The 15,000-nt window shown below is 41.7% G+C and overlaps 1 protein-coding gene across 1 annotated transcript in view; it reads left to right on the top strand.

The window, feature by feature from the left end:
• LOC134464233 (chemokine-like protein TAFA-2) overlaps positions 1-15,000 on the top strand; it is a 52,477-nt gene that overhangs the window by 12,125 nt on the left and 25,352 nt on the right. Inside the window, exons 3-4 of the mRNA XM_063217707.1 lie at positions 5,642-5,667; positions 6,243-6,395. Coding sequence (XP_063073777.1) covers positions 5,642-5,667; positions 6,243-6,395 — 179 coding nt within the window. The remainder of the gene's footprint in view (positions 1-5,641; positions 5,668-6,242; positions 6,396-15,000) is intronic.

The following is a 15,000-nucleotide window of genomic DNA, read 5'->3' as shown; positions in this document are numbered from 1 at the left end:
TGATGAACCCATATGGATGGATAAATCATGACAAACCTTTCAATTACCTTTGAGCTGAAAATGTTATATAAAATGCAATTCTATGTGGTGCTATTTTAGTAGGCTAGAACAGTTCTCAAATTCTGAAAGGGGCACAAAGTAGGATGACGTTGTGTGAGCGGTGCCCGTGGCATGCCTGTCTCAAAATCCACACCGTAATGAAAAAATGTTGTTCAAATAAACTCGCTGTGAGAATGTTTTTCATCACGGAATTCCAGCAGTTGATACAAATCTGAATACGGTATGTAAAGCCATTTTTGGTTTGGAAAGTGTTTCACACGACGCTCCATCGGACCGTTCAGTCAAAGAGTTGCATTCAGGGTTTTCTGACAGGGGACTGTGGAAGTGGTCGCGAGTGGTCGCGATCGCTAACTTAGTAATGATTCACATAACCATCGGCTGACTCGGGACAGTGATTAATTAAACTTTTAATCCTACCTGGAGCCCCTTTAACTGTATTTAATGACCATCTCAACTGTGTGAATGCGCTGCTGTGAAGGCTGCATGTGTTTTGTCATACGATTGAAGTAGCTTACAAACACATAGCCTAATGAGCAGACAAGATAGGCCTACATTGCTACATGTTTGAAATGATTGAGGAGCAAAATAGCAGCAAAGTTATCGCCATAAGACACAAACTACCGGACAAAATACCTTCGTTGCATTTGGCCTTTAATTCAATGTAAATATTCACACAATGTCAAGTAAATCCATTTGTTTTCCATGGCTCTTCAGTCCGTTTGTGTTCCGCTGTTTATTTGCTAATCAAGCTCAACATGGACCTAGTAATCAGTGTTGCCAGGTGTAGAACGAGAAATAAGCTGTTTTGGGCTGTCCAGAAAACAAGCCAAAAACAGCTGCTTATAATGTCCTTCTACTCTCTATGGTGGCACTACAGGCACTGATTAGCATGTCTGCCCATGGTGGAGATTTTAGTCTATTCTATGCAATGGTGCTTCCTCTGAGAATTTGTTGGATAGGATTAGTATGGAATAGCGGACAACGAGGTGTCCCGATATCAAGGGAAATAATGGACGAGGCGGCGCCTAGATATCGGGACACCTCGAAGGCCGCTATTCCGCTTATCAACAGGTTACCAGCATTTAAGTATTAATTTATTAATATGTTGATCTAAGGCTTCGTGAAAAAGTAGATTAACCACTGCGCTTGGTAGGCCTACGTTAGCCTGGCGACGCCATCCATGTACTCCACCCAAAGATTTTGGCTCCGCACATCGTCTGGCAAAAGCCTCGAGCTCGGTTCTCTCAGTGTTTAGCCAATCAGCAAACAGTTGAGAGTAGTGACGTAGAACTCACCCGCGAGCTCTATTACTGATTGGTTAAGGTAACAATATTCACACTTTTGTTTTGTTACTTGTATGCTTTTGCGACGCTATAACGTAACAGGCATGCTAATAAAGCACAATATGGGTTTTAATTTGAGTTTGGAACTTCAATTAATTTAAAAGAGTAAGATCAGACCATCTCCCATCGTCCACGGAGACGGATTCCTCTTGGCTTTTGCCAGACTGATTGACGGAGTCAACAGTCGGCTATTCGCCCAGGCTAGGCTTACGTTGCTATGGGCACCACTTCCTAATCTAGTGAGACGCGCCTCTATCGGAGGCATGTAAGGACGCGCGCAGAACGTTGGGCTGACTTGACAACCAAATACGATAGAATTGACGACTGGGTTTTTGACTTAACAACCAGATGCGATAGAATTAGTAACGGGGTCTTGACTAGACAACCAGATGCGATAGAACTAACGATGCGGTCTTGACTAGACAACCAGATGCGATAAAACTAGTAACGGCACTTCGCCAGAAAGTTAGAAAAGAAGCAACTTGGACGCCTGCACGCCCGCATGACAATATAGGTGTCCTGCTACCGGGGAATAAAGGACACCTGCTCAGCCAATCAGAAGACATACCGTCTGCTCACCGGGTGATAAAGGGAAATAAAAACTATAAATTATAAAATATATTATTTAAATGAAAAAGTAGTTAAAATAGAAAAAGACACATGAATTTAAATTCATGATTTTATCTCATTTTTAAGTCTTTTCTTCAGAAAGATTGAGGTTTGGGGGAGAATCACGGTTTATAAAAAAAACTGGTAAAAACCGTGATATCAATTTTCATCAAGAAAACCGTGATACACATTTTTTTCCAAAACCACCCAGCCCTACTTCCTAGCCTACGGTCAATTTTACCTAAGAAAAGACACTCACACACAACTGAAATGTTTGTATGCAAAGCATCTACTTGGCTACATTTCAGTCACTAGATCCTGATCAAGCAGAGTCACTGGCTAAGTAACAGAAACAACAAAAGAATTGGCATGAACGTTATGTAATTGACAACAGTTTTACACAATCATAAACTGTCAAAACGATTAGCCTGGCGACGCCATCCTATGTGCTCTACCCAAAGATTTTGACTCCACATATAGTCTGACGAAACCCTCCTAGCTCAGTTCTCTCACTGTTTAGCTAATCCCTCGACAGCGACGCTCACCACTAAATCCAAGGGAATGGTAAGACAGTCTTAAGACGGTTAGCAACGACAAGAATCGAGAAACTGACCCCTGGTTAGCCTGATTCGTTAACTGTTATGAAATACGCTTTTTGGAGTGACAACTGTGTTAATGCGATCAGGAAAAACTGGGATTTGGATGCAATATTGTATATGCCACACGTATTGGAGTGTTGTCATTAACACTTAAAAAACATTGAAAACATACAGTTTTCACAGTGACTTGGTTTTAGCCGTGAGTGAAAAAAACAATACATCTCAGCAGAAGCTCCAGCTCTCGTTCTCAACTGGGTATTGATAATAAAAGTGTCTCCCATGCTTAAACAAGGCTTGAAGTGCCTTGTGCTTTCATTCTTGTATGGTTTGTCAAATGTCATTTTGCTTCCTGGTGCTTTGAAAACAGTGTTTGTTTTACAGCGGTGGTCTCTATCTCTCTCTATCGCTCTCTTTCTCTCTCTCACACACACACACACACACACACACACAGGACCACATACACACACCCTGAGTGTGTGTGGTGTGTGTATGGTTTTGTGTTTGATCATGTTGTGCGTGCACGTGTGTAAGTACAGTATGTGTGTGTGGGCATGTGAATGATTTCCTCCCAAAAACACCAGCGCTATCATGGCCGCACCACACACACACCTCTTCAATTCTGTGTGGGATTAGTTCTGAAGTGACTCTGGGCTTATTTGTTTGTTTTGTTTATTTATTTGTTTTGCTTGTTTGTGCAGTAGAGTCTATGAATATATTCCTTTTATTTATTTTTTATATATTCATTTATTTATTTGCTTGTTTGTTTGTTTGTTTCTCGTGTGGGGGGGGTGGTGTTCGGTTGGCTGCAAAAACACTCGATCCCTTATAAAAGTGGTGTGGTTTTTCTGCCTTGCTGCTCAGTTTATCGGGCCAATCTGAACCCTCTCTAACGGAACAAATAGATTCTGTTGTAAGAGGATTTCTTTTTTTTTTTTTTGGTAAGGTTGAAAAAGAATTTCCAACCATCTTTCATTCCTCTCATTCTTTCTTTCTCTCTCTTTCTCTCTCTCTCTCTGCCCTCCTCCTCCCCTCTCCCCCTCCACTATTTCCACTTTCTCTTTATTTCTCTCTCACTCCTTCTAGTCCCACCCCCTCTCTCTTTCTCTCAGGTTTTTAAGCATTATACACTCTCTCATTTGTCTATCTTATTCACTCACTCATCTCCCCTTTCCTCTCTGACTCATCACATGTGTGTGTGTGTGTGTGTGTGTGTGTGTGTGTGTGTGTGTGTGTGTGTGTGTGTGTGTGTGTGTGTGTGTGTGTGTGTGTGTGTGTGTGTGTGTGTGTGTGTGTGTGTGTGTGTGTGTGTGTGTGTGTGTGTGTGTGTAATTTCTGTCTAATTGGCCATCACTCTCCTCCCCCAACTCTTTTTTTTTGCAACATACATGTATCTTCTTACCTTTTCTCATCTCTGTTTCATTCTCTCTTTTATTCAATGCATCCTTACCTTATCCATGGCCTTTCTTCCACTCTCTCTCCTCTCTGACTCGTGTCTCTTTTCTCTCTTTTCTCTCTCTCTCTCTCTCTCTCTCTCTCTCTCTCTCTCTCTCTCTCTCTCTCTCTCTCTCTCTATGTCATTTTACCTGATACAAATTCCATTGTGTCTCTGGCACTCTCCATTCTCTGCTCTTCTTTTTCCCTCCTTCCTTCTCTTTTCCTTTTCTTTATTCATCCCTCTGTCTGTGTCTGATTCGTATCTCCATTCTTTCTCCTCCTAGCACAAGCATTCCTCCCTCTCTCTTCCTGTCTCTCTCCTGTCTTGCTGTGATACAGTAGCCTTTGCATGTGGTTGACTTGTATTTCCGTGCATTTGCTCTGTGTGTGTGTGCGTGCGTGCATGTGTGTGAGAGTGTGTTTGTGTTTGTGTGTGTGCAGATGGGTGTGTGTGTGTGTGTGTGTGTGTGTGTGTGCGTGCGTGCGTGCGTGCGCGTGGTGTGTGTGTATTTTTGTGTGTGAGCACACGTGTGTGTGTGCGTGTGTCTGTGTCTGTGCGTGTGTGCGTGCGTGTGTACTTTCGTGCATGTGTGTTTGTGCATACATGCATGTGTGTTTGTGTTTAATTCTTAGATATGCAGATGCAGATGGGCTTTAATTAGTTAAGCTTGTCTGCCCAAATACAACCAGAATCACAATCGGGGGGCTAATATCCCAGCACTCCTAATTAGGTGTTTACCAGCGGAGCTAAATGCACCTCCATCGAAGGACACCTCGCGGAAATGTCACTGCTAATTAGCAGAGTGTGTTGAGTCACACGGCTAATAAATGATCGTGGTGTGATGAATATTACCTAAATATGTGGTACCGTAACGAGTACGTGGCTGTTGTTTTTTTCTCCTTGATTATGTCTTTTTTTACCTTTTTGTGTTTTTGCCTTTCTTGGTGTCCCTGTATTCTGTCTGCCTGTCTGTCTGTCTGAGGGAAAGAGAGAGAGAGAGAGAGAGAGAGAGAGAGAGAGAGAGAGAGAGAGAGAGAGAGAGAGAGAGAGAGAGAGAGAGAGAGAGAGAGTGTTGTACGTATGTATATAATGAATAACATAAGGACATGTATGTCCCCAGTTCTTACAGTGAGATGAGGGAGTCATCTCTATGGGAGAAGCTCATTCTCCCATAGAGATGACGAACAGATTCTTATGAATAAGAACTCATGTCAGTTTTTTAGCTGATAAATGCTTACACATGCACATTTTCACCCCACCCTGCCATCTTCTGTGTAAAAAGTTGCATGAGGAGACTTCCATTCTCTCCTTTCTACATTATATAATTGTGATTCTGACAGAACAGAAACGTGCAAATTTATAAATGAACCAATAGTTTGTTCCTTGCCAATGCTAATTTTAAGCTTCACAGCGAGGGAGAGGAAATTATATGCTCTCTTTTCCTCTCTGTCTGTCTGTCTGTCTGTCTGTCTTTCAACCCCACCTAATTACCCTTACCCCTAACACCCCGTTAAGACCCTCATAACCCTTAGAAGACCTATGGGGGTCTTCCACATTTTAACCAGCATTTAAACCTAACCTTTCCCTGTGTGCAGACCCACCGACAAGGGGAGACAAACAGGTCAGTTATCCAAGGCCCAGGGAGGAAGGTCACTAATGACAGAGCACTAATGCTATGTATTCTATTGACTGGACTCCTGGAGGGGTATGGGGAAGGTATTGTAATGATCCCCTCCGCTAATCTTTGGGCATTTCTCAAAACCTAGTGCGCACATTTCCAAGTGTATAAGCCTAATTAGTCACGCCTAGTGATTGGATACTCTTTAGTGAACTCTACGGAGTATCCAATCACTGGGTGTGATTAATAAAGAGTATCCAATCAGTGGGCATGACTAATTAGGCTGAATACATTTGGAAGTGCGCGCACTAGGTTTTGAGAAATGCCCGTAGTGTCAGTTTGTCTGTTTGTCTGTGAACCCACCCGCAATGTTTGGTGTCGCCTGCGGGTGCAGCCCAACACACAACATAAAATACATGTAGAATTGCGCCAGGGGGCCAGGTTGCCATCTCTGGTTGCTCTTGTTGAACAACCTTTTTCCTGTTTTGGGATATCTGTCCTGTTTCTTGTTTTTCGATAAGCTTTTTTTTTCTTGAATAACTGTGTCCTGTTTTTGGTTATCTTGTTTGTGGTTGTAGAGCACACGGTAAGAACAGGCACGTGTGAAGTGGTGGCTCTCCATCGTTGCTGCAACAAGAACAAGATCGAGGAGCGCTCCCAGACCGTCAAGTGCTCCTGTTTCCCTGGGCAAGTGGCAGGAACGACTCGCGCAGCACCCTCCTGCGTGGATGGTATGTTTCCTTTAGGCCTCCATTATGTTGCATTACGTTACATTTGTCTGATGCATTTGTCGGGAATGATGTGTGCACTTCTCTCCTGTATAGACGGCTTTCATTACATTAGGACGTCACATTGATCTGATGCACGAGCCGGGAATGTGCAGCGACATACTGTGTAGACAGTACATTTCTATTGTGTTTTTTATTATGTTTCCCTTACATTTGTTTCCATTACATTTGCGTTATATAGCTAATATACTACAGTAGTATCATCGTCAGTCGATTTGATTTCCATTACTCAGTCTGTTCTGCTAATTGGTATGTTTCCATCACATTTCCCCGAGATGTTTTAGAAATGTTCCTAATACACTTACGTACGCTATTTGAAATGACTTTTCATTATATTACATTACACTTAGTTGATACTTTTATCCAAAGGGTATTGGTTACACTCACACAGTAGCAGTGTGTGATGCCTTGCAACTTAGCCATAATGTGCACCTTAGCCGTAATGTGAGGTATAGAGTGGAAGGGTGGGAATTGAAGCTGCAACACTGTAATCCAACGCCCGTTTGATTAAAACGCCACAGGGTAATATGTGGTATCTTACAGCGTTTTCACACCTGGTCCCTTTCAGTCACCTAAGCAAACTCAGAGTAGTGACTCAGCATTTTTGCCGCATATGTGAACGCTCCAAAGCGTACCCAGAACCCGTCGGAAGCGAACCGTACTGAGACCTTGGTTGACGTGGTCTCAGTTCGGTTCGCTTATCAGTTCTGACAAGTTACACTTGTGACTAGCTGTAATCACTTAAGGAGGGCTCTAGAGCAGTGTTTCCCAACCAGGGGTACGTGTACCACTAGGGGTACGTGAGCACACTACAGGGGGTACTTGGAAAAATGTAATTATAACCAATGTATGGAGCATAGTCACACTGAGATAGAGGAAGAGATATAGAACATGGGTTAGGGGGTACTCATGGTACAACAAAAAAGACTTTGGGGGTACGCGAGACAAAAAAGGTTGGGAAACACTGATCTAGAGGACAGAGAGTGATAAAAAATAAGAGTGACACACCTTAAAAGCCTTCAGCGAGTTCTTTATTTAATACACTCACAATATGAACAAAAACAGAACTGAGTCCTTTTGCTGTCGGTTCGCTTTTTGGTCCGTTTAAAGAGGACTGAGTTTGGTTCACTTAGGGGACCAGGTGTGAAAACCCTATTAGTTGTCAGTTTCAGACATATGGTCTGACACTTGGTCTTGATCATGCTGCCTTTTTTAAAACCTTGATGTTTGGCTTGAACGTTTGGCTTGAACGTAAGTGTTGTTTCAAATGCTCCTGCTTCCCTGGTGGTGAGAACAGCACGCGTACTGTAGTTCCTTCCTGCGTAGGTGGTATGTCTCCAGAGACAAGGGAGAGATGCCTTTGCTATGTCTGTACCTTAGGGGTATTCCAGAAAATAGATTCAGTTATATGAACTCAGTGCAAGTGTTAATGTGATTCTAGTAGTATGCAGTAAAAAAAAATACCGGTTTCATTATAACTCTTAAAAAGTACAAATTAATCCCATCTCAGATATCATTTGGTCCCACTCAAAAAAGATTGTTAGTTTTACTCTTTGGTCAGTGTAACATTGTCAAAGTTAATTCTACCCAATATTTACACTGGAATGTGACAGCATTTATAACACTGGTGGCACCTGGAGCAAAGTGGGTGGGCAATCGTCTTGCTGTAGAGTTGAAATTGCACTGGCCATCTGCGAAATTTGACACATTCATTTTGACTGCAGCACTGGTAGAGTAATTTGTTAACTCTGGAACATGAACACCACATTTGTTTTACTGTGTAGAAGAGTGGTTTTGTTTGAAGGCTGAACTTCCAAATCTATTCTGGCTTGTGGCCGTTAATTCGGCTACCGTTGATTTGGCTGGGTTTGTCATTAAAAATATATTTTATATGTATTTTTCTGCAGAGTAGCTTATTTAGAGTAACTTATTTAGAGTAGAGAAATTGTATTGTTTCCCAAATGAAATTAAGATGTCCAGCACCATGCACATAATACAGACAATTAAGGACTGGACAAACACATTGCACACAACGGCAGATGCTATGAAAATAAAGGTTGAATGTCCACACACTTGCCCCTGTTTTTCTTTTTATTTCATTTTTCAAGTACACAACTACAGATACACAGACATTAAGGCAAAAAAAATGCACATATACTCACAAAACACAAGGACATGGAAAAGATAACAAATGTAAAAAGTAATTTAGTTACAGTATGTATGCAGCCATAGATGAGCTTCATACTCCTCTACCCACATGCTCCCTTCCTGTCTTCACCTGTAAACTGAAATTTGAAATAAGAGGCGGAAAAAAGAGAAGGAAGACATGTTCCAAAAAAAAGGCAAGCCTAGATAGCCTACTGTATTGTTCTTGTGTGTAAGGAAGTGTGTCAGGAATGTGAAAAGAAGAGAGTATGATGCAATCGGTGTGGAGGATACACCTCCCAAAGGAAGTGTTTGGAAAAACAAAATATGGCAGCCAGAAACACTGAGGCAACAAGTCTCTCAAATTTGAAGGTATCGGTATGTGAGACGGCAAGGGCGAGTTTGTGTGTGTGTGTGTGTGTGTGTGTGTGTGTGTGTGTGTGTGTGTGTGTGTGTGTGTGTGTGTGTGTGTGTGTGCTGTGTGTGCTGTGTGCGTGTGCATGTGCGTGTGCGCGCGTGTACCAGCATTATACATACTTTCCTAATATCGCTGAAAATAGTGTAAATATTACTGTTTGGACCAAAAGCCTTTATGAAAAAACTAATGAGCAATTACTGTAAATTATACATAGCATAAATCATGCAAAATCAGAACTTTTCTTTTAATTTATGACATTATTGCAGACAGAGGGATGTCATTGTGACTTGTCAAAACCTTACCACACATTGCACTTTCAGTCTAAGATGTGAAGTGTTCGAACATAGGCATGGTTAGAAAAGTAACAGTTAAGAAAGTGGGGTGAAAAATAAAGGTGTGAAGAGGATGTCAAGAGAAAAGGTGTGATGCAATCTGGATTTTCTTGAGCAACCACCTGGTAAGTTTTAAGGTTGTTAACACGCACGCACGCACACACACACACACACAGACACACACACACACACACACACACACACACACACACACACACACATGCACACACACCTATGGTTCTGCGGAAGATAGTGTGTACTTGTTAAAACGACATATTTTGATGGAAGGGCAGGTAATTGGGAAGGGATCCGTTATGCCTTACTTACAGTAATGAATGTAGAATAAAAAAAGCAGAAACTCACCACACTTCTTCTAAAAGCGAAATACAGCCAAAGACGAGATGCGAGAAAATGGACCAGCCTGGGCTTTGGAAATGTTGAGGTCACTGTATATTCATTTTATGATAACTATACCTGTATATGCACTGCATATTTGTCTGCCTTTTTAAAGAAAAAAAGTTTAGATAATTCCAACCATGTGTATGCCAATTAGATTATAATAGGTGTGTAATAATTAACTGCATTAACTGCACGTTAACTAATTGGTGTACAACTCCAGTGTAAGCTCATTATTAATACATCGGTACACAGATTCGAAGGTTTGAACATCAAGGTCTCAGAGCCGTAATTAGTACCAGTTAGTCTACTTCCCTGTGTGTTTGTCTGTGCAAGTGCTGCTGAGTTTTATTCATTACACAAACAACGAGGACTTTTTTTCCCTCGCTGCCACATTGGTAAACATGTGCTCTAGCCTCTTCGGGGCTGATTTTACCCTGCGTGTATGGGTGTAAGTGAAAAAAAGCATGCAACAGTGCGCCCGTGTATGCTACTGTTGACTTGAAGACTGTCATTTGTGCAGGAATTGGCCAGCTGCGCACTTTGGGAGGAGGAGCCCCAAAATTAGGGACTCTTTCATGTACCTTAATCGTAGCTTTTTGAGTGCCATGGACTTGAAAACGTGTATTTCAGAATGTATGGCACAGTGCCGAAGACTTGATATCAAGTCAATTGTGTTTTTTTTGGGGGGGTGGGGCCTAACACGTTGATCTGGTATGTTTGTTGTTCACATGGACAAAGAACTCCATTTTTTATGGCGCTTGAAAAAACACTCAAATGTTGAAAAAGCCTGGCACTGGATGGTTCTGAATTTGAAAATGGCTGGCACTCAATGAGTTAAGCAAACAATGATGGCTGATTTTTTATTTTTTGCTCGCTGCATGCTTTAGCAAACATGAAGGCTACTTCAATAAACTTAGAAGATTAGAATAAATAAACAATAAGCACAGACAAAACAAGGGGAAAACAAGCTCTTCCACTGCTTGGTCTGTGTACCTTTTACTTCCGCTAGTATTGTATGCTATTGATTATGGTCTTGTTTCTAAGCTACTTTGATAAAAGCGTCTGCTCTGTGTAATGCAATGTAATATAGCCCCTTAATGCACTTGGGTCTGTCAATGGGTCTACTCTTTGCTGAAAACACTCAACTACATTGTAACAACATTGCTGTCGCATTACTGAGTATTAAGGGGCTGTAATGCTAAAGGGAAAGAGCACACATACACACAAACGCACACACACACACACACACACACACACACACACACACACACACACACACACACACACACACACACACACACACACACACACACACACACACACACACACACACACACACACACACACACACACACACACACAAACTGTACACATGCATGCATGCATTAAGTACATAGTGATTGCTTATAAAATACATAATTATGTATTCATGAGTAGAGTACATAACTGCTAACACACACACACACGCACACACACACACACACACACACAAACTACACACACAAACACACACACGCACACACACACACACACACACACAAACTACACACACAAACACACAGTACACGCACAGTACACACACTAGGCACTAGACGCGGTACATTGTAGCTGAATGCGCATTAATCCCATATGATTTCATCCTCAAATTACCGGGCCCGTCGGGGGGGGATAAATAGCCGCGTCTTGTCTCCGAGCAAAAACCCATTTTCAACTACGGACCAAGGTGGCATGGCACCCCATAATATGTGTGAAATTACATATACCGTACAGTCTGTGGTTTCACTGAGGTTTGGGGTGGGGGTGGGTGGAGGATTAGAATGTGTGTTTGTGTGTGTGTGTTTGTTTTTAGGTATGGGGTGGGTGGGCGGGTGGTTGGGTTTGTGTGTGTCTGTGTGTGTGTGTGTGTGTGTGTGTGTGTGTGTGTGTGTGTGTGTGTGTGTGTGTGTGTGTGTGTGTGTGTGTGTGCGTGCGTGCGTGTGTGCGTGTGTCTGCGTCTCCACGTCAGTGTGTTTGTACTGCATTGGGTGGTGGGGTAATGAAAAAATGAGAGGTTTGGAAATAGCAGTATCACAACATTTCCTCTCTGAATTATGCAGACGTACGTATCCCCATGACACCCGATCACCACGGCGACGCAGGAAGATAACATATTGCGGGTGGGTGACCTTGTCATTCACACACTTGAACTGCAAACGTTGACGCTGCTGATGATAGGAGGTGAAGGGGAAACAAAACAAGATGAGGAAGAAGATGACAAAGAACAAGAGGGAGAAAAAGTAAGATTAGAACCTGACGAAGGAGCAAGCATTCTAGATGATGAGAGTGGAGAGATGAGAGCTCTGCATTGTTGATGCAAATGATAGACCATGAAGGAGGGGAAGAAGAAGAAGAAGAAGAAGAAGAAGAAGAAGAAGAAGAAGAAGAAGAAGAAGAAGAAGAAGAAGAAGAAGAAGAAGAAGAAGAAGAAGAAGAAGAAGAAGAAGAAGAAGAAGAAGAAGAAGAAGAAGAAGAAGACGACGACGACGATGACGATGATGATGAAGAAGATAAATATGAATATGATGATAATGATGTGGAAGAGGAGGAGGAGGAGGAAGATGAAGAAGAAAGACATATAGAAAAGGATGCAATATGATGATGATGATGATGATGATGATGATGATGACGAAGATGACGACAATCACAGAGGAGAAAGGAAGTTGATGATGATGATAATGGAGGAGGAAGCTGCAAATGGTGTAGGGCCTACTAGTAATGATGATGGCAGTATATTACATTACATTACATTTCTTTTCTTTTACATTCATTTCTTGTCTTTTATCCAAAAGCGAATAACAGCTATGTACAGGGTAATGGTATAGTCCCTGGAGCAATTATACATAGTGTGTCAAGGGCACTTCAGCAATGGATGGAGTTGTAGGGAGAGGTTAAGGTGGGATTCAAACCTGCAGCCCTCTAATCTTAAGACCAGGGGCCTCATGTACGAACAAATGCCTGGATGTCCTACTAAAAAGTGTGGGTCCACGCGAAAATCTGGATGTATCAGTAAGTGCGTAACGAGGTTTTGCCGTGAAATCTTGCGCACATGCACGAGCACATGCGTGCCTCCTCCCTTAAATATTCCATATGAATATTCTAATTACTATGAACAGACTGATTTGAGTGCTTTCATTGGTTGAAAGAATGGGAAAGGGGGGCGGGAAATACATTACATGATGCGAGGTGAAGTAGCCGTTTCAGAGGTGGCCAATTAAAGATGCTGCGCATAACAACTACTTTGGCGTGTATAAAGTCTGGCATTTGGTAATACTTAATGTGAGGACTGCAGAAAAACAAAACTGTCATTTTATACTGCAGTACAATGCAGGTTTCCCCTCACATGATATTTACAAGGCATTACACCCAAACACATTGCGAGGGGCGGGCAGTCGCCAAGGCTGCTGAGAAATAAACATTTATGTCAAGTATAAATATGGAAGATGACGCATGCATACACACGCCAAGTGTATACATACTCAAGCCAATACTCAGTTAGAAATCCAACTGTTAATTGATGGACTGATTTTACAGTAGCCTTAGTTAAAAGACAAAGACGTTCCCAACAAATGCAAGAAGACACATGGCAGATGTCGTAGTCCTGAAAATATTCAATGCTTAATATCGGCTAATCCTTGAAATAATATTGCTGCTGGGCATCCAATTTCGTTGTAATTCAAGGACAGTTTTATGAGTCCGTTTCATTTTAACCAACTGCCACTGTGTCTCAACAATAAATTATGTTGAAGTGGCCTTTTTTTTCATCAACATTCAACATTCAACATTCAAATCCACGTTTGATTGGCCGCCCGTGCTCCACGTACAGCACATGTAGCTGCGCTGCATGCCTCTGTGTGCCGCCAAAATGCCGAAATGCACCAGAAAGTGCTTACGGCAACTTCCAAGGCAGCCCTGAAATTCGCGTAGAGATCCGCAGTTTTCATCGTCTAGTCAGTTTTAGTACATCTGGACGTGTCCGTGGAAAACAACTAGTAGTTTTTTTGAGCTTCGTACATGAGGCTCCAGCTCCCTAAGCATGAGGCCATGGCTGTCCCGTGGCAAAATGTGGCAGTTTGATGGGTGGATGACCTGCCTCTTAGATTATGCTGCTGCTGCTGCTCCTGCTGCTGCTCCTGCTGCTGCTGCTGATGATGATGATGATGATGATGATGATGATGATGATGATGATGATGATGATGATGATGATGATGACGATTATGATATAACTGTGAAGAGGAGAACAAAGCCAAGAAGAAAAGAAAATGTGATATTGTTGTTGTTGATGATGATGATGATGATAATGATGATGATGATGATGATGATGATGATGATGATGATGATGATGATGATGATGATGATGATGATGACAAAAGTAATCAAACTAATTTCTGCACAGTTTTTATGCAGCAACTCTGTCTTTTGTTTTTTATGAGCGGTTCAAAGACAGTCGTTCATGGCAGCTGTCACTCATCATTAAAATACACTTTGATGACAACGTGCTGTCTCGTAGCAACAGAAAACTTTTCACGCCAACAGTGGCCACTAAACCCAACTAATACGTAACCAGAAAAACAGCTGTTTAGTTTATTTTTTATACAGTTGTAACTTTATTTTAAATGACAGTAAAGGACAGAGAGAAACTTGTAAAATATCAGCAAATAGACAATTGTGTAAAAGACACGTCTGCTGTGTTGTTAAATGGCATTTGTGCCCACCTGTGGCTAAGCTAGTTGCCCTGACATTTCATAGCTGGCATTTCAGCAAACAAAACTGTTTGTCTGTTTGCTCCATCTGTCATTTAATTACAGTTAACAAATTCAATGTATCTTAAGAAATGAATTACAGTACCTCTCAAGCTATTGTGCATTAAATAGAACACCTCCATTGTTTGGATATTTAATTTCATTTAAGGCACACACTATGAGGGTGCTCAAGACAAAGTAAACATTTTTCATCCGTCTAATTGATCTTGATAATGTGGGGCTTTTATACGCATGAATTAGGTGCAGTCTTTTGTCTTTGATAGTTTCACAGCAGGTTTCCTTCCCCACACTAAATCAAAATTCTTTGTGTAAATTATCACAGGGAATCGCTTGCATAACACTGCAGCAGCTGCTTTGTATAATCAAAGCAGTTGGGGGGAAAGTGTATTTGGTAAAAAAAAAAAAAATGAAAGGAGGAATCGCTTACAAATAGTGACCAACATGGAATCGTAAAC

The sequence above is a fragment of the Engraulis encrasicolus genome, chromosome 15, assembly GCF_034702125.1.
Source record: "Engraulis encrasicolus isolate BLACKSEA-1 chromosome 15, IST_EnEncr_1.0, whole genome shotgun sequence".
Taxonomy (NCBI): Eukaryota; Metazoa; Chordata; class Actinopteri; order Clupeiformes; family Engraulidae; genus Engraulis; species Engraulis encrasicolus.
The sequence above is the reverse complement of the archived record's forward strand: the minus strand, read 5'-3'. Positions and strand labels throughout refer to the sequence as shown.